This window comes from Prunus persica, chromosome G1, assembly GCF_000346465.2.
Source record: "Prunus persica cultivar Lovell chromosome G1, Prunus_persica_NCBIv2, whole genome shotgun sequence".
NCBI classification, from domain to species: Eukaryota; Viridiplantae; Streptophyta; class Magnoliopsida; order Rosales; family Rosaceae; genus Prunus; species Prunus persica.
The window spans coordinates 42,726,102-42,751,387 of NC_034009.1; the positions used below are offsets into that span (position 1 = coordinate 42,726,102).

The 25,286-nt window shown below is 36.4% G+C and overlaps 3 protein-coding genes across 5 annotated transcripts; all 3 read left to right on the top strand.

Annotated features, from left to right (window-relative positions):
- LOC18789595 (probable serine/threonine-protein phosphatase 2A activator 1) lies at window positions 11–3,108 on the top strand. The gene is made up of 2 exons (XM_007222782.2): window positions 11–1,325; window positions 2,715–3,108. Exons 1-2 carry the CDS (start codon window positions 133–135, stop codon window positions 2,719–2,721), a joined length of 1,200 nt encoding a protein of 399 aa, XP_007222844.1. The 5' UTR covers window positions 11–132; the 3' UTR covers window positions 2,722–3,108.
- Window positions 8,206–10,953, top strand: LOC18789315 (F-box protein FBW2). Of its 3 annotated transcripts, none has more exons than XM_020554415.1 (3): window positions 8,206–8,523; window positions 9,494–9,810; window positions 10,122–10,953. In XM_020554415.1, exons 2-3 carry the CDS (start codon window positions 9,503–9,505, stop codon window positions 10,798–10,800), a joined length of 987 nt encoding a protein of 328 aa, XP_020410004.1. In that variant the 5' UTR covers window positions 8,206–8,523; window positions 9,494–9,502; the 3' UTR covers window positions 10,801–10,953. The 3 variants fall into 3 exon arrangements, with proteins under 3 accessions (XP_020410004.1, XP_007222637.1, XP_020410003.1); XM_007222575.2 differs by having other exon boundaries at window positions 8,207–8,456; XM_020554414.1 differs by lacking the exon at window positions 8,206–8,523 and adding an exon at window positions 8,539–8,913.
- On the top strand, window positions 20,302–25,088 carry LOC18789124 (phospho-2-dehydro-3-deoxyheptonate aldolase 1, chloroplastic). Its single transcript, XM_020565193.1, has 5 exons — window positions 20,302–21,416; window positions 21,639–21,916; window positions 22,664–22,940; window positions 23,228–23,473; window positions 24,626–25,088. The coding sequence occupies exons 1-5, from the start codon at window positions 20,856–20,858 to the stop codon at window positions 24,890–24,892; spliced, it is 1,629 nt and encodes a 542-aa protein (XP_020420782.1). The 5' UTR covers window positions 20,302–20,855; the 3' UTR covers window positions 24,893–25,088.

Sequence of the window (25,286 nt, forward strand, 5' to 3'; positions counted from 1 at the left end):
TTGGGCTTAAAAAGAATTAACATGTGACTTATGAAGACCCAAACTTTAGACCACAGCCCATCACCTTCTCCCCACCATAACGCCAATTAACCAAACCTCACTGCTTCCTCGCTCCCTCCATTTCCTCCAAAAATGGAACCCCAACACCAGCCCACCTCCTGCAAAACGGAAGACCACCACCACCACTACCTGCAAAACCCTAGCTCCTCAGGATCCCCACACGCCACCAACCTTCCCACCCCAACCTGCTGCAAATGCGGAGCCCCAACCCCTATGGCCGCTCCTCCTCCCTCCTTCTCCGACATCTCCCCTCCCCCAAACTACCGCCCAATCCGAGCCCCCGCCATCAACCTCCCCCCAAACCCTAATTCCCAACAAGCCATCATCCTCGCCCCTGTCCCCCAACCCCTCTCTGTCCCCCAAATTTCCCCTCCCTACCATTTCCAAGCTCCCTCCAAGATCATCCAGTCCCCCGACGACCTCCGCCGCTTCCACGACTCCTTCCCCGGTAAGCACTTCCTCGGCTTCGTCGCCGCCCTCTCCGATTCCATTCGCGCCAAAAAAATCTCCGACCCATGCCACGAATCTCCCACGATCGCCACCATCGTCTCCATTCTCCAAACCCTAATTCAGTGGGTCGACGAAATCCCACCCACCAAGCAAGCCGCCCGATACGGCAACGTTTCGTTCCGCTCCTGGCAAGAGCGCTTGTCCCAAACCAGCGACTCCCTCATGCTACAGTTCCTCCCGGAGCATCTCCACGCTTCTACGATCGAGATAGTCCCTTATTTCACAGATAGCTTTGGAAACCCTAGCAGAATCGACTATGGTACTGGGCACGAGACCAACTTCGCTGCTTGGCTGTACTGTCTCGCGAGAATGGGCGTGATTAAAGAAGAAGATTATCCGGCCGTTGTGGCCCGGGTTTTCGTGAAGTATTTGGACTTGATGAGGAAGCTGCAGTTGGTGTATTGCTTGGAGCCGGCGGGGTCTCACGGCGTTTGGGGTCTCGACGACTACCATTTCTTGCCGTTCATTTTTGGGTCGTCGCAGTTGATTGGGCACAAGTACATGAAACCCAAGTCTATTCACAATGATGATATAGTGGAGAATTTTTCCAAGGAGTATTTGTATATTTCGGGCATTGAGTTTATTAAGAAGGTGAAGAAGGGTCCGTTTTCAGAGCATTCGCCTTTGTTGGATGATATCAGTGGGGTGCCTAATTGGAACAAAGTGAATAGTGGGTTGCTTAAGATGTATAAAGCTGAGGTCTTGGAGAAGGTTCCCATTATGCAGCATTTTCTCTTTGGCTGGCTAATCAAGTGGTATGACCTCTGCCCATTTCTGTCCCTCTCTCTCTCTCTCTTTAAACTATTTGCATAAACTCAGATTGTTAGTTTGTGCAAATATTGAAATATTTTAAGCCAAGAGATCAAATGTGGTTCTGTTCTTCTCATTTTACTGCCTTGTGTAGTGATGGTTCAAACTTAGATGGGATCATGCATTGGTTTAAGTTTGACTGAAACTAGTTTAATTTCCTTACTTGAGTGAACCAACTTAAGCAGATAGGCATTCAAACTAAAAAACTTGGTTTTGTTCAGAGTCTTCGTGAAGCTGAAAAACTTTAATTTATTCATTTATATCAATGGGGGAGGGGCATTCAAACTTGGTATATTTATCTCTACAAAATTAAGCAAATCTCTAGCAGGTGTTGTAGTTTTGATTTAACGTTATCTCGGGCCCATTTACCTCCAATCCCTCATCCTTCATGTTAATTGTAAAGGTCTCGCTCTGAACTTAGTCTCCTCATATTGTCTATTTCCTAGATGTATCCCTTTTTCCCACCTGCGAAGACTGCATCCTGATGTGCCTCCTATGTTAACTTTTTATATCTTAATCAACAGCATTCCTGATAGTGTTTTGAGAGCCAAGCTTTGGCTGATCACATCACCCATTTCTGTCATTTTTTTAGCAGGGTGTTATTGATTATTCTAATCGAATGATGATTTTCGGATTTACTTTGTCCTATTGATTGCACAAATCTTAAGAGTGGTGTACAAACATTTTGTGTACCTTGAGTTGCAGTATTGTTACATTCCAATATTGTTTTTGTGTAATTCTTTAAAGAGGAAAAAGAGCAAGTTATGATGTGTTTCACAGTTGCCTTCCTAAATAAAAGCATACTGAGATATCATGCAAGTTTTGATATACATCAGCTTATCCCCTGTCTTCATGATCATCTTTGTGTTTAGAACTTATTTGGCTTTCTACCTGAACCATACCTCTATTACCATGGGGGAAGCATCATTTCCATGAGAAAGGGGATAACTGTCGAGAGAATAATGATACTGCTCTCCTTGGATTACTTATGTGAATGAATACTGCTGTGGCAGCATGATTTCTATAACTAGTAGTCATAATTTATGCCCTGTTCATACATTCATAACTTTTCACGGATTAGTTTCTTGTACTGGATGTATCAATCATGATTTAACAGTTGATAACTATATAGACAGTCTTTTAAACTTAGAATTGTACATTTCAAGTCTTAGAAAGCATATTTTCTTTGATAGTATTATGATCAGATGAAAAGCATTGCAGGACCCCCCTCATTAACAAGCTTTCTAGATTATCGTAGAATTGTTTTATAATGGATAACTGTAGTTTATTCTGTTTCTTAACTGATTCATTCCTCCAATACTCTATTTTCCCAGGGAGTAGAATGTCGTGTGAGATCTACTGGAGCATCTGGTGTAGAAGAAGAAGTCAATTTTGTGTCAGGTTATAAGCCACTATAAGAGTAACAGTTACTAGATTGGAAATGCATACGTCTCCTCTTTTGTATCCATTAACTTGTTTTTGCCTTTTGCTCCTGTAATGAATACTGAATATGCAGTCTTCTTGTTGTGTTACTGCATTTTTCTTCCTTTGATCGTAATATTTCACGCTGAGTGGAAAAATGATCTCAAAAGAAGAAAAAGACCAAACAAAGTAGATTAGAATTTACTATTTCGTTTAGAATCTGAGCATATATAGAGCTTCTTGTTCTTTGAATTGTTCTGAAACCTTTATTTTTTATTGAAAGACAAGGGAGAGTTTCCATCTCAAGTCATGATGATGCAATAATAAAATTATCATGTTAAACAGATAACCAAACCAGAATTTAGGTATATAGACCTCGGCTGGTTTTTGTTCCATTCTTATTACACCAGAATTTACATCTAGCCTTGCAGAATCCAGGTTGCCAAACAAATTTAGGTAACTTGGGTAAGAACCTTCATCTTTAATGTTTTTGTAGTTTGTAGGAAAACCATTAACCATTCGTTCGAATGTGTGATAATTTGCTTGTCCACCCAATAGTCAAAAGACGCCTAAACAACGCTCCTTCTGTCCAAGGACAGCAAATATGAGATGCCCTTCTTTTAAGGGTTTAGGGCCTGCTTTCTACTTCGGGAGCATTCTCTTTTGAGCACTTTCACTGCAAAATCCAGACTGGACAAAAGGCCCCCTTAGGTTGAAGTAACTCACTCCACCATACAAATCCAGTCCGGGCAGATGGTGGGCTCCACGAAGACAGCCTGAGCTGTTGGCTGAGAGCGCTAACGTATAAATTTTTATAAAAAATAAAAAAAATAAAATTCTGAAAAATTACCAAAAAAATTCAGAATCTTTTTTTATACATACATAGAATTTTTATTATATTATTAATCTCATACATAAAAATAAAATTAATCCCATGTGAATAGTAATTGTCCTTGGATTACCATGGCAATAGGTGGAAAAATATATATATATATATATATATATATATTGCTAGGCATGACACCATGAGTGGAAGTGCTCTTAAAGCCCTACTTCCAATCCAGAGAGATTAATTAGTTCCTAATTCAAGGTTCAGTACTTTACATGAAGATTAATTAATTAATTAATTTCCTTTCAATGTTAATATATGCATCCTCATGCCCTCTAGTTTGTCCATCTCTATCTTGGCCCTTGATCCAATAAAGAAAAAAAATAGTAGTATTTTCCCTTGATGCCCTAAATCAAGTAGTCTTGATTCTTGATTATGCTGAAAAAATATACAGATTTCTTAATTTCCTTGCAGTTTGTTTAGGGATGCTCCCTCTACAATCACAAAATGGATGTTTTGAAGTAACGGTGTGCTCGGGGGCATTATTTTAAGTTTTGAGGAAAGATTAAGTAGAATTACAACAACAACAAAACTCGAAATTTCAGAGTTCAATGCAGTGAATGAATCTTGGTGATAGATGGGCTGTATGGTGTGGTGGTGGGCTAGTCCTTGTTTAACCTTTGATGCACTCTAAAGGCCATTTTCAGAAGAAATTTAGGAAAGAAGATTTATGTATTTTTAGTTTCTCAATAAATATTTTATGTTGAAGATTGATTACAAAATCTTGATCGCTGGATTGTATTCATTAAATGTGTTAGTAGTCTTATTCGAAAATACCCTTTTACTTTTAAATGAAAAATATTAAACACAACAAGACATGAAATTATTTTTCTTCTTTCCTTGAAGCATGATATACAAGGGTCAATGTACATCATTTTTGTTTTGGTTGGTAGGTCAAAGTACTTATTTGTGATGATCTTTTTAGTGAAGACTTAAATAATCCAGTGGGCTAGATGGGGAAGTTATACAATATGCATGCATTCATGCAAAGTGTAGTAGCAAGTCTTTATTCTCACTCACCTATGACCCAAAACAATGTTATGAATTAAATCCAGCACTCTTGTGCTTTGCACTACACCCTCTGTATTCATACATATGGGTCTTTGCACTAGGTGGACCTTGGTAGAGGCATTGAAACATTTCTAAATTTAGTTCACAAGAAGATGATGTGACAAGGGAGACTTACAAAATCAAATAATGTTCAAGTAAGGATATACCTTAAATGGAAGTTCATGCATACAATAATCCGGAAAATTAAATTCATCAAGACAATGAGAAAAATAAAGTACAAAATCAAGTCTAGCTCATTGAGAGTTGAAGGTACGAGGATGCACAAGGCTCATTGCAGCACCAATGCTCCACAGAGATCATAAAAGACCAACAAATTCTGCACTAATTGGGAACCACAACCATCCAAAATGAAAAGGCCTTACCGCCCATCATTCATCCTGCCAGAGAAGACCACAACACCTACAAGAACCCACATAATCTCACAACACCCAAAAATAGTAGATCCACCATGGCTAACAACTCCACCTCCAAAAAGAAACATAGCTACATTTTTAAAAATTAAAATATCTCAAATCTAACAGTAATGTTGGTTAAAGTAAAATAATAGGAATGCTATATATTTTTATTAAAATAATTTTTTATCATTTTTTGTCTGGAAAATGGACTGGGGCTCCCACGCGCAAGTTGAGCCAAAAAAGAATAAAAAGTACAGAGACCCCACTTGACCTTTTTACCATTGTAATTTGGAGTAGGTGGAAAAATTAGCCTCTCTGCCCCCTCTCTGTCTCCGCTGCTGTTCTCTCTTTCTCTTGCCTGTTTTGCTTGCTGTCTTTTCTCTCTCTTGTCTGTCTAGCATGGCTCTTAGTCACTGCACACACAACCTTTCCATAGATTCGCACTTCCCCAGCATCCAAATTATATCTATGTATCCTCATTTTGCGTGGGTTGGGTTGGGTTCACTGTTCTGCTCCAGTGAGTTGAAAGCAAAGGATTTTTCTAGATTAATTAATTATTCTTAACCATGGAAAGTCAAAAGGAAAAAAAGAATATATTTTCCAAAACATAATATATAATCATTAATAAAATTAGGAATTGTACAGAACATGGGTACCACCAAATTGCCTTCCTATACTAAGAGAAAAACTTGCATGGTCTCGTTTATCTTATTTCTTTCTTCATGTTACTTACTAAAAAAAAATAAAAATAAAAAAATGAGGACAATACAACGAGAGTAGAGAAGTTTTTCACCCATATGAAGGTGCGGCGCTTGGCAGGGTCAATTTATTTTGAATCTCAAGAGTAATTCATAAAAGTTACACATTTTTTAAGCATTGGTTCTAATGACATCCAAGGGCCTTAAAATGATGTGGCAATTAGGGGTGGGCACTCAAACCGGCGAACCGGAAATCCAAACCAAACCGCACCGAACCAAACCGAAAAAAAACCGAGTTGACCAAAAAGTCAAAAACCGGTCAAAAACCGAACCGAACCGGTTTGGACCGGTTCCGGATCCGGTTCCATGTCTTCAAAAATCGAACCGGGCCGAACCGAACCGGTGAAACTAACAATATATATCATTTCAATATATATTTATATTTAATGCTATATTTTTAATTTCACTAAAAAAACTTAATATTTATCCAAGTTCAATGTCAAAATATCTCTCTTTTCTCACTTTAATATTTATTTTTTTATATGAAATTGAATAATTTGTTAATTTTCAAGTAAAAAAATAATATTTCAGTTGAGAATTGTATTAAAAAATAATTTTAAAAAATAATTTTTATAATCCGGTTCAAAACCGAACCGGAACCGAAACCGGTTCAAACCAAACCGGACAGTTTTTGAATTTTTTTTTATTAAAACCGAACCGAACCAAACCGGATGAATAGTATCGGATCGGTTCTAATTTGAGGCAAAAACCGGTCCAAACCGAACCGTGCCCACCCCTAGTGGCAATTATATGGAATTTTCTTTTTCAATTACAAGTCTTTCTACTATATATCCTTATGTTTTATAGTTCATTAATTTATCTTGTTTGGTAAGTCTGGACATAGAAAATAATTTTATGGCATATCGAAAAAAAGATAGGGAAAAATGAAACCCTCCATGCATTTTGGTTTTCATTTTATCTTCCTGTGGGAAACTAAGATTATATGCATGTTTTTCATGACCAAATTGTACTCATGAACAATTTAGCATTAAATGCATTTCTTTTTTTATTTAATTTCTTAACAAATAAAAACAAAAGTATGTTTCTATTCCTAGACAAACCAAACGTGGAAAAGGAAATAAAATTTCATTTTATGAATACTTTCCTAGTATTACCAAACATGCAAAAATAATTTTCAATTTCTCATCCATTAGAAAAAAAAAAAACATAGAAAGTGATTTTCCATCAAATCCTTAGCGTGAACCAAATGAAACTTTAAATTAAAATACGAAATTCATGCACGCATAAACGAATATCAACCATTAATGCATGTGAAATTCATTTGCCACTATAATTCATGATTATAATGTTGCACCTAATCTCAATGCTCATTTCGTAGGTCTACAACACCTCATTTTTTTTGTTTATCTAGATAGTAGGTCCCAAATCCTTATCCCAATCTAAATCAAGTAGTGTGTTACACGAAACTAGTGAAAGATTCCACACAAAAAAAGGTCACAAGAATAAGATAAATTTCTAGTAATAATAGTAGCTATTTCCCGAAGAATTGTTGACAAACTTGGCGTTCCATAAAAATGGAACACAGACAAAAGGGTAAACAAGCAAGAATGGCATGGCAAATACATTATTGTTGCATTCTTCTTCACTTTTCAATCTGACTTTGCCCACTTGCCCAACCTGCATTTACTGCACATCCAAACAGATTTAACTCAGATTCATAGGAAAAAGAAAAAGAAATAAACTTATTGACTGTAGCAAAGAATCCCATGTTTGAAATTGAAACCAGAAAGGTTACAGGGAGTAAAACTGAACCTGTAGGTTGAAAAACTTGAATATAAAACCTTGGTCTTTAACTATGGTCAATGTATTTAACCAACCCAGTTTCAAGTTTCAATATTTTCAACCTAGTGTTGGAAAAAATCAGAGAGTGCCATAATTTCCAGTTTCCAGATGGTTCACCACCTCCCTGTCACTCCTCCAAGCCACCGACTCGTGTCGGTGCCTCTCTTTCCCACAAACCCCAGTTGGAAATTGTAACTTCTCTCCCTGTCCAAAAAAAAAAATTGTAACTTCTCTCTCATGTCTCTATCTTTCCACAGTATTTACTGCCCATTTAGTCATCTCACATCCTATCTTTCAGAAAACCCCACATCCTATTTTTAATTACATGCATGTATGTGGATGGATGATGCCAATCACCAAACACCAATATCATTTAAATCTATCATTAAACACCCATTTTGACAGTTTTCAGTGTCCAATTTTCATTTATTCATTTTCAAAGTTGGAGTTTTCAATTTTAAATTTCTCCTTATCTAAGTTGGAGAGAGAGAGAGAGAGAGAGAGAGAGAGAGATTTGAGGTGTGTATCCATCAAATGGGTTCAAATTAATTTAACCTTTTTCATACCTCATTCATACGTATTTGTTGCGTTTTCACTCTTTGTTTTTGTTTTTACCTTTGTTGTTCTGGATTCTGCTTGCTGGTGGCAGCAGATGGGTTTCATTTTGTAGCTTTCCTTTCTCTCTCTCTCTCTCTCTCTCTCTCTCTCTTTTGCCCTGCGTCTCTGGCGGATAACCCGGTGAGTAGTTGCATGATCCAAATCCTGGAAACTAACAAAGCCCACTCCTTTAGGGCGTATAATCAGTGTATGTTGTTACGTTTTAACATATATTTTCTCTAAAATCTTCTTCAAAAAGGAAAAATATTTGTACAGAAGATAAAAGCTGCAATCTTTTTCCACTATGGTGGACTTGTTTGCAAAGCAGGGGATTTCACACTGCATCTGCAACTGAAAGATGTGGTTTTGTTTGTATAAGCCCGAGTTCAGTGTTGGTCTTTTTGCTTCTTGGGTTATGAGTTTTCAAAGCCTAAATCTTTATCTCATTTATTCAGCTACCTAGTGGTGTTTTGGCTCTCCTCTAGATCTGTGAGGAGGTCGTCATGCACTTAATCAAACAACCCCTTGATACACATGCAGTGATTTGGACTCTGTTCATCTTATGCCTTCCTCCTCCTGGGTTTTGATTCTTTTATTGGTTGGCCACTGCTTTTAGCTCTCATTTGGACTGAAATCTCTTTTGTTTCACCCATGTTATGGTTTTATTGGTCACATCTGGGTGTTGCTGGATCTACCACAAGAGTTTTAATTTGATATCTTATCTTTGATTTCTTTTTGGTCTTCTTTTGCAGATATTAATTCTTTGAACTTTCTTCTTTCTCTCCCAAATTATTTTCCTTGCCTGTTAATTTTTCTGATTATCTTCTCCTTCAACTGTATGTTTTATTTTTGTCCATTTTCTGCCTTATCTTTTTGTTTTTATAATTCCTCTTCTGAATTTTCTTGTTTTTATTGGCATAGAAGGGCATTTTGTTTTCCAGCAGTTGTTAATGTTACATGATTAGTGGAAAAAATGATGGATTCACTTCTGCTCACGCATTGTATATGAATCTTTATTTCTTTTGGTACCTGCTACAGTGGTTCTCATGAATTTCAGACAAATTCGTTCTTTTTACATGAGATTTATCTAAACCGTCATATTTTCATTCCCCTTTTTAATGCTAAGTGTTTGCTCTGAAAACTGATTTTCCACTTGTGGGTTTTCTCATTTTCTGCAGGCAGACTAGATGGAAGTGGGAACTGATTTTCGGCATTGGGACGAATTAATACCAGATGCATTGGGTCTGATTTTCAGCAACCTTACTCTCCAGGATATACTAACAGTGATCCCAAGGGTTTGCCAATCCTGGAGCAAGGTAGCGATGGGGCCTTACTGTTGGCAAGAGATAGACATTGAGGAATGGAGTAATAGATGCCAGCCTCAGCACCTTGATCGTATGCTTCAAATGCTGATTGCAAGAAGTTGTGGATCGCTCCGAAAGCTCTGTGTTTCTGGCCTCCAAAATGACATGATGTTCTCCTACATCACTGAACAGTAAGCAGAATTCTTTAAATTTTGTTCTAACCCATTGGCTCCTATGCGAATAATGCTCTATGTTTTTGCTCCTGTAAATGACCCTTTTTTTTTTTTGGGCAAACCCATTAGACAGCATAGCATTTAGTATAAGGTGAATCCTCTGGCTCAATCGTGATGATATTCTTATATACTTGTAGAATCAGTAGTTCAGGCCATATATTCAATGTCTTTTGTTAATTAAGTTTTTTTTCTTCTTTTTGTTTGGGGAAGAGTGGTTTATGATAAATTGGTCCTTTTTGATTTGAGTCCTGTTTTCTTGGTTTTGCAAGTGCTGGTTCTCTTCAGACCTTGAGACTGCCAAGAAGTGAAATAGGTGATTCAATAGTAGAACAGACAGCTGGAAGGCTTTCTACTATCACTTTCTTGGATCTTAGCTACTGTGGCAAAATTGGTTCTCGGGCTTTAGAGGCAATCGGAAAGAACTGTAAATTGCTCGTGGGGTTGTGCCGGAACATGCACCCATTGGATACAGCAGGCAAGCCTTTGATGGATGAGGAGGCTCATGCCATTGCCACCACAATGCCTAGGCTGAAGCACCTTGAGATGGCATACCATCTTATCAGCACAAAAAGCGCTCTTCAAATACTCTCAAACTGCACCGAGCTCGAGTTTTTGGATTTGAGAGGGTGTTGGGATGTTCAACTTGAGGACAAGTTCCTCAAGGAAAAGTACCCAAAATTGAAGGTTTTAGGGCCTCTTATTCTGGACTACTATGAGAGGAATGAGTGGGAAGATTGCTCCGATTTCTCAGATGCTTCTGAGTATTTGGCCTGGGAATTTGTGGCTGGTGAATTGGAGGATTACTATGATGATGATGATGATGTGAGTTATGATGGAATGTGGGATGATGAGGGAAGGCTGGAGGAGCTTGAGCTGAGGTTCTATGAAGGAATTGATCAGAATGGGGATGCAGTGTATGGAGGGCATGGTTGGCCTCCATCTCCTTAATAAAGTTGTGTTTTTTCTAATTTTTCAAACTGTTTGCTTTCTCTGTTTTCTAGCATTTCCTAGATGCTTCTGTGTTGAACTTACTATATCTTTTTATGGATATATATATAATCTGTTAATGGAAAATGAAAAAGCATGGTTTGTTTAGTCTCATTTTCAGCCGTTGTCTGATTACTGATGACTTTGTATTTTCCAATAATTGCATACATGGAAAGCAAGGACTGGTTAAGTTGAAAAAGAAAGCAGAAAAAGTAGATTTTCTTTCTTTCTTTTTCACCTAAGCAGAACAGTGGATTTACTGACTGGCTAGCATTTTCCTAGTTGGAATTTACTGTTCTGACTTCTGACTGAGATAGCTAGACATGAAGCATCAAAACCTATTTTTTGGATCAAAGTTGCTCCATACGAATTTCAAATGAAAATCTCTCTCCCTCATTCATTGTTGTAGGGCCAAGGACCCCATGAGGGCTAATGAGGTGTGGCAAGCATGGACATAGACTAATCCAAACATGATTAGGATATTTTGAAGAAAAATAAATGATGATTTGTATAGAATAATATCTAATGTTGTTAAGTATCTTATCATTATTCTTCTGAAAAGTTGTTGGTAAAGCTATTTGTGGGGGGGGACAAGAACCAAAACCCCCTTTAAAAAGAGCTAAAAACGAACCAAAGGTAAGCAATAATGCAAACCATCATAGAACAAAACGAAACCAAAAACTAGCAAAAGCGATAAGTCGGAAGCTGAGACAAGTTTAGGCCACCAAACCAAGGGGAACCATAATGATAAACGCCAAAAGGGATCGAGTTCTTGACCTATCCTAATTCGTAATGTAATTTTTTTTCTGGTTCACCACTTGGTCGAATTTCGAGGGAGGGTTTTTTTTTTTTTTTTTTTTTTTTTTTTTTTTTTTTCCCCAACCTACATTTCGCCACCACTGTTTACCAGAAAGGAGGCAATATCTTTATTTTTTTTGTTAAAAACAAAATTTAGTCTTACTACTATTATAATTAAATCGTGAGGAATCCCTATACATTATGGAAGAGTTGTTGAGCCTAGGGTTAGGTTATTTTATGGAGCTTTTTGCACCAAAAGAAATGAAAGTGATGGTGACACTAGCGATGCTGATTGAAGAGGACTTTTAGCTCATCGTGGTAGCCATTTTCACTATCAATTTCATGTAAAATACCATGAATCATTTTACTATTAAAATACCAGACGAATGGTTCAGATAGCCATTGAGGTCACGTGACATAGACATACTTGGAAAGCAACATATAGCTCAATCCACAGCTCCTATGAAAAATTGAAATTTCCAAAAGTTTGAGGACTTTTGGAGTTGGCTTCTTGGCTTAGAGATTAGTCATTAGAGACAGATAGCTACTCTTGGGGACGTGCTTTAGTTGTGTGGTGTGGGTAACCGACCAGCCGAGGACACAAGTCGTCTCAAATAATTTCCATAGCCTTGGAGGCTGGTGAGAAAACTGAGCACATGCCTAAATTTATTAGGCAATTTTTCATTTTTTATTTGGATAAGAAGGCGATAAATTTTATTAGATTAATAGAAAAAAAGAATATAAAGAAGACAAACGGTAAATGGAGCTATCTCAATAGCAATATGAGAGAGATGAAATTTATTTTTTTAAATTACACAATTGAAGTGAAAAAGACGTTGCCTTTGGTGATGGTTTCATCCAAATTAAGTCCCATAATCACTTAATTAATTAATAGAAAGAAACAGACATGCCGCATGTTACTGTGAGACGTTAATTAATGAATCTTATACATATTATGAAGTTTTAGAATTATTTTTTTAAGAGAGTCATGTCGGTTAACAATTAGTTTTTGTCTTTGATGTCATTGGATTAGATTCGAGGAAATTATGGTGGGTGAAAGGAGTTTTAAAAAAGTTATTTTCGAGTGTGATTCTCTCATCGTTTCAATTTTTCAACTCACTCAAGTCACTAGTGAAGTTTTACCCATGGTTGCCATATTGTTATTAGAATGGTTACTTTTACAGTCTTTGTCCTTTGTATTCTTTATTTTTATTGATCTAATAAAATTATATTGACTTTTATAAATAAAAAATATATTTAAAAAATCTTTTTTAAGACATGGTATTTAATGAGTAAGTCATGATCATACAATTTTTCCAGTTGCCAATAAAAATAAATAAATAAATAAAAGAGTAAAGTTTAGGCACCTTTATAAGCTTGCTACGTGTTTCAATTTAGGGAGTTGATTTCCCCACTATTCTTTTGTTCACTTACACTTCATTTTTTGTTATAGTAAAGAATTTAAAAAAAAACAAAAGGGAGTATAAGTGGACAAAAGGGAAGTGGGAAAATCAACATCTTTAATTTGTACTAGGGTTATGAGGCATTAATTGAGGTGGAGTTGAAATCCGAATTCCCATTAAAGGTGGTTACTAAACTATGTGGAATCGGGATAGGAATGATATTGACTCCTTATAAGTTATTTACTAAGGGAATCAGGATTTGGGATAAACATGAATTAGATTATTCAGGAATCGGATTAGCTTGGAATCGGAGTCAAGCATTCCAATTAAGTTGTTTACTAACTATTAGGAATCAGAATGAAAACAAAACGAATTCTGATTAAATCTGTTTACTATTGTTAAGAATCAAAATGAAAACCAATTTGATTACCAATACCACCTTCCCTATTCCGGAATGTCATTGCCCCTATATCAAGAATCAAAGTCATAATTACATGTGAGTTTCGCATCACTTTTCATTCCCAACATGCAAGTAAATAAATGAGTGGTCATGAATAGAAATGACTCTCATTCCATTTCTAGGTGAGTGAACATGCCCTAAATTCTAATGAATCGGAACTATAACTAGTTTGAGAACTAAATTCCACTTGTTCTAAATAAATTATTCGATTAAAGTGGATGAAAATTTTGAAAATTTAAAATTTATGTGAGGATATAAGAATTAGTTGTATTCGGATTGCCTATTACCCTTTACCTCGCATAAAAGAAATAAAAGAGTAAGTTGGACTTTTGGTATTAACTATTATACATGTGAGAGAGAGAGAGAGAGAGAGAGAGAGAGAGAGCAATTACCAGATCTGAGTAGAGATTGTTATAGGTGTATGATAGTCAATACTGCTCATCAAGCATGCTTCCAAGGAATGTTTCTGAATATCTGATTCAGATACGCATGTTTTTCCTTTGTCTTATATGTCAATATAATTAACTAGTGAGTACTCACATGACCACATTACTCACATGACCACATGTGATTCAAGTTTTAGGCCTTTCATTTCCAATTTTATAAGACCTTTTTGATATTTGTGTTGGACCAATCTTTCAATAACCCTTTTTTAAAAAAAAAAGAGTTTGATTTTAGAGTTTTAGAATTTAGAGCTCCAAGAAATTCCCTCGAGGCATGTGGGTTACTATTTAGGCTGCATGAGTTAACAACAATTATTACTTTTTTTTTTTTGGACAGACAACAAGAATTATTCTTCATTTCAAATATACATGGCTCAGAGTGAGAGAGGTCGAAATTCGTTGTCTTTATGTTTTAGTGCTAAACTGTGTGGATATGTATCGAAAATTAATGTAGAAGAGTTGAGATAAAATAGAGCATTCGTGTTATTTTAAATTCGATTTCTCCTTCCTCAATATCATCTGTGATGTGATATAAAGATGCCCCATAATTCATAATTCTTGATGATGGAACGAACAAGCAGTACTGGTCCACTGGTTCAGTCTGGTCCCCCAACAACAGCTCACTCAGAAACACTAGCCATTTTTCTCCTTCATTGCCATGCAGAATTCAAATCCCATCAAGACTTTTACCTTGTCAAGTTCTAACAACAAACAAAACGCAAAGCACATGCACTGATTGATGCAGCAGCAGTCGCTTGCAGTACAAAGTTTAAAAATTACTGTGAAGCTCAGAAACAGTAAAAAAGAACACTCTTCTGGATTGGGTATGTATGGGGCTCTCTTTCCCTTTTCTTCTTTTGTTCAAATTGGACAAACAATGCCCACCAGATGAAAAAAACTGTACCAGATAGGGGTTTTGGGGGGCCCAATAAGTTTTCATAATTTGAGAGGTGGTCCCTGGATAAAAAAGTACAGAACAGTTTGGTGTAAGGACCAAAGAGCAAGATCTAGGGTTTACAGGAGAAATTTTTAAGGAAGGTAAGCTAAGCTAAGATGTGAACTTCTTTAGAGTTAAGAGATGCATATCACGTGAACAACAATGCTTTGATTTCGTTTTCTCTTTTGTTTTTTTTAATATCAAACATTGTTGGACAAACTAGGTTTTTCGTACAGATTGGAGCTAGAGAAGATGGCTAGAGTTGGTAATGATGTGGGCTAAATTTACATATATGAAAAAGATAAAAAGTACGAAAGAATAAAATTTGTTGTGAGTTCCAACTTCCAGCCTATCTAGTCACACATTGGTCTTGGAATTTTGGATAAATTCTCTTAACGATTTCAAGTTACAAACCGATTAATTTGGGAAAAAAGAAGAAGAAATGAGTGTAAAATTGAAATTTTTTTGTTTTTTTCCAGAATAAAAAGGTGAATTTGTTTAGAAAATAAAATAAAAACTGTGATGAATTCTTGGGCTAGTCCCAATGAGAGTAGGCATTTTGCTCTACTTGGGTTGGGTCTAAGTATGAAGAGTTGGCTTTGAATATTAACCTTATAGCCCAATCTGAAACCCAAGATTGGTGGATTGGGTGGGCTACATTTTAATCAGCAATATTATTGTGAAGGATTTTTTATCACCTCAAGAAGAAATGCCAATCCATATCCAACAAATATGTGCGCTCAACTCAACACCTCATTATAGCATTTCCGTTCAACCTAGAGGCGTAAAAGAAGCAATTTGTAAAGCCATTGAAGAAGCGAAAGTCTCAGTAGCCATGAGAGTAGCAGCAACTTGAATAGCCTTTGAACTCTACCATGACGGCTATGTTGTAAACCCTAAACCAAACAAGTGATCTAGTCCTTGGATAAACAGTGGATGAATGTACGTATCTACCATCAATTCTAGATGAATATTTGGTGGATGCTGGTGTTGTTATTGTTGATATACTCTCATTGGATATAAACATCATGCAGTACAATTATTTAGTGTTATCAATTCATTTATGTGATGACACGTGTATATATTTATTATTTATTTATTATTCTCCGTCGATGAAATATATCAGATCCTTGAATTGGGAGGAGAAAACAAGTACGATTTGCACTCCCTTAACATCTCATGCATTTGTTGCATAAGAGAGCAATTAAGAATACAAAAGCTCAACTACATGATTTGTCCGTAAGATATAATCATTTCTATCCGTTGTGTCCACACATGCATTTTGCGTGTACAACGCCCTCCCCCCACCCCTTATTTTGGCTAAGTTACAATTATCTACATGAACCAATCAAAATATATGATACAACAAATTACTTTAAATAAATAATTCGGTATAAGTTCAATTCTTATGATAGAATTTGGGTGCAATCTATACACGTATTGTTAGTAATTCAAGTCCTATGACTTCAATGTCACATAGGATTACATTTCTCCTCTAATTTTATGATGTAATCATATATATTTTTTCTTTTTAAATTTATTTTTATGTACCAATTATGCCCTTATGATTTAAATCGGGAAAGACTGATTAGGTCAATAATTACTGTATTTGACCTTTTAGTTAATTATGATTTGAATTTATAAAATATTTTCTTGTCTATCCATTTTAATTTTGAAAATCTCATAAACATGCGCTGATACCAAAATAATAAATAAATAAATTTCCTGTAATCTTTCTTCTTAATCTTGTTCATCTTCTTCCTTCTTTTTCTTCTTACAATCCTACGGAGGAGGTATAATTATCTATGGACTAGGAATATACATGAATATTAATTAGGTGTGAATAGGTAAATTACCTATGGAGGAGGTATACATATGAAGGCAATTTATCTATGGAGGAGGTATGCATATGAATGTTAATTACCTATGGAGGCAATATATGATATGAAATTACCTATGAAGGAGGCATACACAAACCTGCAAAGTAGGTAAATCAAACTACCCAAAGACGTACATACCTCACCATAAGGAATTCATTAGTTGAAAGCCTTTGATAAATTGAGATTAATTGTAAAAATGTGATATTAATTTATTGATTGTAGTAATTAATAAAATTTAGAGGATTGACTGTATAATGACAATATGTGTAAATGTTTTAAAAATAGTGGCCAAGGCTTTGCATACTTGGCTGGCCTATTGAGTCGCTGGACCTAATTCTATGTTATAAGAGAGTGGACTGCATTCATAGTGCAAACTCAAAATTGGACCTATATCAAAAGACCCATACTTTAAATCATATGTTTAGAGGATATCTAAAATATTTTTTTAAGTGAATTTTGTGGCAGCTTGAATTCTTTTTTATTTTTTTTATCTTTGTATATAAGTGATATTGGAGGTGGAAAGAGACGAAGATGAGCATAAGAATATTTACTCTTGCATCCGAAGTTCTAGGTTTGATTTCTCCTCTGCCAGTAGTATTGATTGTTTTTCAAAATGGTAAACCTGAAAACTATAATTGAATTGAAAGCTTCCTAATATAGTTGCTTATTGGCTAAGAAACAATTAACACTTAACAGAAATTCCTACTAATTAACAAACCTACGACAAAACCACTAAATAAGTGTCACCTTAACACAATATTAAAAGACCAAAAACAGTCTTTGAGATTATCAAATGATAAAACCTCTTCAACCTTAACTCAATGTTAAAAAAATCAGAACTTTAATTGATGTTTTTTTAGAATGATTGCAAGTCTAATTACTAATTGAACTGAAAGCTTCCTAATATAGTGCTTATTGGCTAAGCAACAACAGAAACTAATACTTAACAACACAAAACTAACACTTAACATAAATTCCTATCTAATTAACAGACTATAACCTAACTATTAGATAAGTTTCATCTCATCACAATACAAAAAGACCAAAATAGCCCCTGAGATTCCTACCACAGGCGTGCCTTCATAACACACTAAAATAGGCGAGGCCCATGTATTGCAATCCACCTACTTTTAGGGGGGAAAGTTTTCACGATTGAGACTTTAGGGTGGCGGGAGGTGGTCTATCATGGGCAACGTTCTCTCTGATGGCTATGTCGAAGGAGAGTAGGCTATTTGGTTAGATGGACAACTGAATTCTTATGTGTAAAGATGCTCGTATAATCTTGTAGAAACCTTAGTAATTTAATATATATACATATATAAAATAATAACTTTAAAAATGTATATAGATAATAACATTTTTTTAAAGACATTTCTTATTGAGAGGATGCGATAATATTATTAAACTCATACACACTACACGAATACTAGAACTTGAACTCAAAACCTTTCCTAAACAACAATAAGATAAAACATGTGAGCTTGGAAGAAAAAAAAAAAAAACTAGATACTGATAAAAATGAATTTAAAGTTGATATATTATTTAGGCTTTCAGCCAAATTGAATTGATGGGGTCCAATCCAACAATTATTTAGGCTTTCAGCCCACTTCATTATTTTAAATAAAAAACACTGATAGATCATGGGGTCCAAAATGTTCAGAATGGTCCTCGACTTACATGATACCAAATTTGACAGTCTGTCACGATTTCACATGCCTGCTGTGGTGCTTTGGCCTGATTGGAGTAACAAATCTTTGTTTTTTTTTGTCCCAAAATATAACGTATCATCACTTTCCAATTCCCGTGTCCGGCAGGAGGGAATGGAAGAGGAAACAATCTTTTGACATGAAAATGCATATGTTGGGCCGAACCCAACAAATAAATTTAATGTACATCCGTTCTTTTTTGTTTGGTTGAGAAAGTTTATAATTGCATTTATAATTTAATTAAAAAAGATACTAGTTATAAAATGTCAATATAAATTAATTATAAAAAACTATTATAGTAACGGTTTCATATGTTCATATGAATTTTTCTTATTATTTATATTTTTAATGATTTGTCTATTCATATATATCAAATTGTAATTTGTAGAGATATAAATTAAGTCAGTTAGTTATGACAAAAAAAAATTGACGACAAAATGAAAATGCAAAGAGGTAAAATGGGACGATGCAAAGAATAATAGGACAACGTAAAATTCATAATAAACGTAAATGAGGAAATTATGACGTTGTAAAAAACACGAGGTAAGGTGATATTTGACACGAGTACAATTAAGTCGTTAGAAATTCAGAAGTCAATTTGGGCTTCTTTTGAAGATTTCCAAATGCAGACCAATTAGAGACGCAAGCTGGGTGAGATCGGCCACATGTGATCCATTACACCGACTGGACCTCTCTATAGTCAGGCTATCTGCCAAAGCCAAACAACCAGAATTTGATGCACGCTTTGCAAGGGAAGCCATGGGAATATGCCAAGTCATGGTGCCAAGTTGAAGGACACGTGTCGAGCGTAGAGAGAGGTGGTGTAATGGGGGTAGGAGAGAGAGTTGGTGGTGCATGAAGTGGAGGAGGGTAGGTGGGTGAGTAGGGACAGACATACATACCCCTTCATTTTCTTCAGTCCATTGAATTGAACAACTTTATTTTATTTCCGTTTTGTAGAGTTTTATTTTTCTTGTAACACCAAATAAACCAGGTGGTATAGAACTAAATTCTGCCAAGCCGCCATACGTTGACTAGCTCGGCTCGGCTTAGCTTATCATTTGCTCTTTATAAAAATGTGGGGTTTTTTTTTTTTTTTTTTTGGGTCCGAAATATAAACGTGCTTTGTTATAAATAAAAAACCTGAAATGCAAGAGTGGTTTAAACATGAACCACGCTTTGTTGCTACTATCTATAAGAACTTTGATTTATAAGTTACACTGAAAGTGCATGTATTAAATACTCAAAAATCGACTCTACTACAACACAAATTATTATTTTAGTTCTAACATAATGTGATATCATGATTTGGAGTTAGTGGAGTCGATTACTCAATGCAACAAAAAAGTTCCTATTAATTTATCATTTATATTTTATTTAAAAATAAAGAAAATGAAACATCTTTAAAATATTTTTTTAATAAATGCTAAAAATTATTGATATCTAGTTAATTGCATTCTCTAAATATAATTTTATGGATCTCCCACTATTTATCGTAGTATTCTTGAAGATAAACTTATATAAACATCACGTACAATTTTTTGAGTATATCTACGTGTTTTCTTTGTTTGTCCAAAGATTCAAATATAAAAGGTATAAATCACCTGCCAATGTGGGTTGGTTCAATTGATAAGGTCACTGCATTCTGTGTAGTCTCACCATTGTTCGAGTCTTGCTATCAGTAGTCTGGTACACGATATGTAATTTCTTACATAAATTCATATCGATGATAGCTGACAGTTGGGTGCCACACGTAAGCCATTTCGACTCGAAGTTGTGAGTCTGTCCTGACGCTAATAGTGAGAGTAGCTAATCTCTTCTTAAATTTTTTTCGACTAAAAAACAAAAGGTGTAAATCATCTTGTTCCATGCTCACATTTTAATCACGGAACCACCCATGTGATTGGTGCTGCAGCATTTTCCACGTTTGAAATAATAGAACACCATATTATAACTCATATTTTTGTTTTGTAAAGCGTATAATAATTCAGATGGACCGACGAAAAAAAATAACAAAATAAAATTCAGCTCGGCTCCCACGGCCTACGCAGCCTCTTAATCATATCATTTACCAACCCTCGTTTCACCACCACCTACCCTTTGCAAAGATACCAACTCATTCCAAGCAATTGACTTTCTTTCCAAAAATGTTGACAATCGAAATTACAAACCTGTCCTTCGATACCAAGAGAACCCCAAAACTACCCACGCTCTGGCCTCAACTGCCCACCACCGCGTCTCTGCGAAGACACCCTGTTTCCTTATAAAACCCTCTCAATCTGTAACTCATCTTCCTCAGGTACTCTCTGAGATTTCTCTCTGCGATCTCATTTGTACCTTTAACATTAAAAAAAGAAGAAGAGAAAAATCTTTACAAAATCCAATAATAATGGCTCTCACAAGCAGCAGCTCTTTGATTCCCACCAAATCTGCCTTCATTCAAGGCCAAGGCCAGTCTCTCTTACCCTCTCCGAGAACTCACCAACCCTCTCTGCCCATCAGGCCCGTCAGGCCAATCGTGGCCGTTCATGCAGCTGAGCCTGCCAAGAACCCAGTTGTCTCCGACAAGCCAACTAAGCAGCAAAGTGCTCCAACGACGTCGTCTCCTTCTTCTTCGGCGAAGACCCACAATGCGGTTCCGGCGAAATGGAGCGTGGAGACCTGGAAATCCAAGAAGGCGCTCCAATTGCCCGACTACCCAAATCAGGAAGATCTCGAGTCGGTGCTTCGGACCATCGAATCGTTCCCTCCTATTGTGTTCGCTGGGGAGGCTCGGAGCCTAGAGGAGCGTATTGGTGAGGCCGCCATGGGCAACGCGTTTCTTCTTCAAGGCGGGGACTGCGCTGAGAGCTTCAAGGAGTTCAATGCCAATAACATTCGTGACACCTTCAGAATTCTCCTCCAAATGGGTGTCGTTCTGATGTTCGGAGGTCAAATGCCCGTTGTCAAGGTCAGGAATTTCCTCTAAATTATATGAAAGTTTCTGGGTAATTTGTTTTTGCTTGAAAGTTGAGTAATTTCTGCGGAAGTTTGGGAATTGAAGGGAATTATGAATCAGGGTCATGATTGTTTTTTTACTTTTTTTTCTGGGTTCGTTGTTTTTATTGGAATTTGATTAATTTGTATGTAGTTTTGAGAATTAAAGTGGATTGTGGTCGTGGTTGGTTTTTAGGTGGGAAGAATGGCGGGTCAGTTTGCGAAGCCAAGATCGGATGCTTTTGAGGAAAAGGATGGTGTGAAGCTGCCGAGTTACAGAGGGGACAATGTGAACGGAGACGCGTTCGATTTAAAGTCGAGGACTCCGGACCCTCAGAGACTGATCAGAGCCTACTGTCAATCTGCGGCTACTCTCAACCTTCTCAGGGCCTTCGCTACTGGTGGTTATGCAGCTATGCAGAGGGTCACACAGTGGAACTTGGATTTCACAGAGCACAGCGAGCAGGGTGATAGGTATGTTTCCTCAGTTTTACTATTTTAGATTGGTGACAGTGGAACTTGGATTTCACAAGCGAAAGACTTATTTACGAGAAAGTAATTTTATTTGGTCTGAGTTTGATGTGGTCTGAGTTTGATGAGTTTATCTCATATATACCGTCAAATCATTATCATTGCCTTGCCTGTCTGTTTGTTTCATTTCATATACTCAGTATATTCGTCCTTTAGATGCGTAAAGACCTTTTAACCTTTTTATGTCTTTTGTGCTTTTCCCCGCAAAGATTTATGCACATGCAGAATCTTAGTCTGCTTTTCGCCAATGAATTTTCGGGCCACACTGAGTAATCTTTTAGTGCGAGTGTGGATAGTGATGGATACTTAACCTTAATTGACGGTGTTTTGGTTTGTTCCTCCAAATAATCCAAAATCACAATCCTTTTGAGGCGGTAATGACTCATTGCAAGTTGTTTTTCAAAAAATTGTTGGAATCATATTCACATGATTTGTAGTGTGCCAAGCTTCTAATTTCAATTTGGTTAGGTTTGGTATTCATACATGGTTATCATGATCTTGGCATGGCACCAGGAACTAGCATGTTGTGTTCAATTTGGTTAATTCTCATACCAAAATTTTTTCTAATAATAGCACAATTGGAATGTCATATTGATATGACTTTAAGTTTATCAAACTTTGAATTTTAATTTAATTAGGGTTGGTAATAATTTTACCTAATAACATGTTTATCCTGTTTTGGCATGGTAGATACCGGGAGCTAGCTTCCCGGGTTGATGAGGCCCTTGGATTCATGACTGCAGCTGGACTTACAGTTGACCACCCTATCATGACAACCACTGAGTTCTGGACATCTCATGAGTGCTTGCTCTTGCCATATGAGCAGTCTCTTACTAGGTTGGATTCAACTTCCGGCCTTTACTATGATTGCTCTGCCCATATGCTTTGGGCTGGTGAGCGTACCAGGCAACTGGATGGTGCCCATGTTGAGTTCCTAAGAGGTGTTGCCAATCCCCTTGGAATTAAGGTAATTCATATCTCATATGGTGCATACGTCCTGTTCAATCAAATCATCTTTCTCTTGTTTCTAAGATTACAGAAAAATGATATTGCTATGTGTAAATGGAGCAATGGCTCTTATATTAGGTTCAAGTTTGTAATAATAAACTAAATTGAAATGAATCATGTTTTGTCGAACTTCACTTTTGACTACTACGTGATTTTGATGCAGTTTGTACTTTAATGTGCATGACATTCTTATGGAATTTAATTATTGTGGAGGAGACTAATATAGGATCACTCTTTGTGATGCAGGTGAGCGATAAGATGGATCCAAATGAGCTTGTTAAGCTCATTGAGATTTTGAATCCTCAGAATAAAGCCGGTAGGATAACAGTGATCACAAGAATGGGAGCTGAGAACATGAGGGTGAAACTTCCTCATCTTATTCGGGCGGTCCGCAGGGCAGGACAGATTGTCACATGGGTTAGTGACCCAATGCATGGAAACACCATAAAAGCTCCATGTGGCCTCAAAACACGCCCTTTTGACGCTATAAGGGTATGATTCTTATCTTTTTCCTTTTTGCTTTGTTCAACTGTTAGCTTTACTGTTCTCGTGTTGTAGGTTTGTGGGCAAAGGTTATTCTTTGGAATTCAAATCATATGCTGGTCACTTGTTTCTTTATACTGCAGAACGTTGGCCATTTGAAACACATAGAGGAATATATAACACAAACAAGAATTATAACCATTTTAGGATGAAAATGAAGTATAATGAGAAATAGGAAAAAGGGAACAAGTAGAAGAAAGAACTTAAGCTGTCTTAGTTGATGTGATAATAAATATAAAGGCTAAGTTGGTTCAGTGCAACTAATAGAGTAAATAATAAATGATTTTGTTGAAAGCTTAGCAGCCATGTGAACACAAAATAACTTTGATTTTTCTTGCACATTGCTTCAGTATGTGCTTGTTAGCTTTGTCTAATCAAATGCTTGTAGTCATGGTGCTTTCCATATTTTAAATTAGCTTTCATGAATCATGAGAACCCACTGAACGACAATATTTTGTCACCCTTTGCTATTGGCTTCTTCACTTAATGGATCCTAGTCATCCACCAACTTTTGCAATTAAGACAAGGCCAAATTTCTGGTCTTCACAGTCCATATTGTTGAACAATTTAGAAGTTTGTTTGGGGTGGTGGCAGCCATCAAGTGTCCCGTTTGGTGGGCATTCTGTAGCTTTAAAGAAAGACATCCTCATCTTCTAGCAATTCACTCGTAAGAAGGTGCAAGATTCAGGTATATTAGGTGGGAAAAGACTTGTAGGCGTTAGGTATAACAGTCGTAAGATCTTTTTTTTTTTTTTTGGGGTGGGGGTTGGAGAAAAAGGGAGAAAATATTGGTGGAATGTTTTAAAAGGTGATAGGTAAATGATTGTTTTGAAATTGACTTGGAATCGATCTTGCGTCACAAGCTACTCATTTTCTTAGCAAGAAACGAAAAAAGTCCTCTTTTGCACAATGCTTTCCTTGATGCCTTCTTAATTTATAATTATTACTTTGGTAGGTTGGATATTGCTTTACATGAGTTGTTTTCTGTGGTTGGTAGGACCTTGTATATGAGTATATCTGTTTAGTCGTGCGAATTAGAAATATTTAATTAAAAGGGATGTCTCACCTGTACCAAAACTTTATTATTTGTTATCTGTCCAGGCCGAGGTGAGAGCATTCTTTGATGTGCATGAGCAAGAAGGAAGCCACCCAGGAGGTGTTCATCTAGAGATGACAGGCCAGAATGTGACAGAATGCATTGGAGGGTCGCGCACTGTGACATTTGATGACCTTAGCTCACGCTACCATACTCACTGTGACCCAAGGCTCAATGCCTCACAATCTCTCGAGCTTGCCTTCATCATCGCCGAACGCCTTAGAAGAAGAAGGATCAAGTCACAGAGCTCCGTCACCTCGTTAGGTCTGTAGAATGGTTTAAGGCTTTAAACACTCTGGTGGTTATTCTTTTTTTTTTTTTCTTTTTTCTTTTGAAGTTATTAGTGGTTGTGTAATATGTCACCGTCTTTAGAGTTAAATTTATGATGTGTGTTGTATGTGTATACTGGAAGTGATGCTTTGAGACTTTGAACGGAAACAGAAATAAATTGGAACGTTGACTGGATAATGCGTGCAATTTTGGTGCTTTAATATTTAATGTTCTTACAATTTGATGTGAATAATATTCTTGTTTTAAATTCATATTGGAGCCTGCTACATAAGGACATAATAGGTGGACCAAGTTGAATTACTAACTTCGAGCGAAAAAATAAAGGTTGAATAAAGAAGAAGTCCACAAAGTTTATGAACCTTGGATTTGGTAGGT

Coding starts and splice junctions, on each gene's coding strand:
- LOC18789595 (XM_007222782.2), top strand. CDS start 133: ATGGAACCCCAACACCAGCCCACCTCCTGCAAAACGGAAGACCACCAC.
- LOC18789315 (XM_020554415.1), top strand. CDS start 9,503: ATGGAAGTGGGAACTGATTTTCGGCATTGGGACGAATTAATACCAGAT. Junction 9,811..10,121: donor TTCTCCTACATCACTGAACA/GTAAGCAGAATT, acceptor TGGTTTTGCAAG/TGCTGGTTCTCTTCAGACCT.
- LOC18789124 (XM_020565193.1), top strand. CDS start 20,856: ATGGCTCTCACAAGCAGCAGCTCTTTGATTCCCACCAAATCTGCCTTC. Junction 21,917..22,663: donor CACAGCGAGCAGGGTGATAG/GTATGTTTCCTC, acceptor TTGGCATGGTAG/ATACCGGGAGCTAGCTTCCC. Junction 23,474..24,625: donor GCCCTTTTGACGCTATAAGG/GTATGATTCTTA, acceptor TTATCTGTCCAG/GCCGAGGTGAGAGCATTCTT.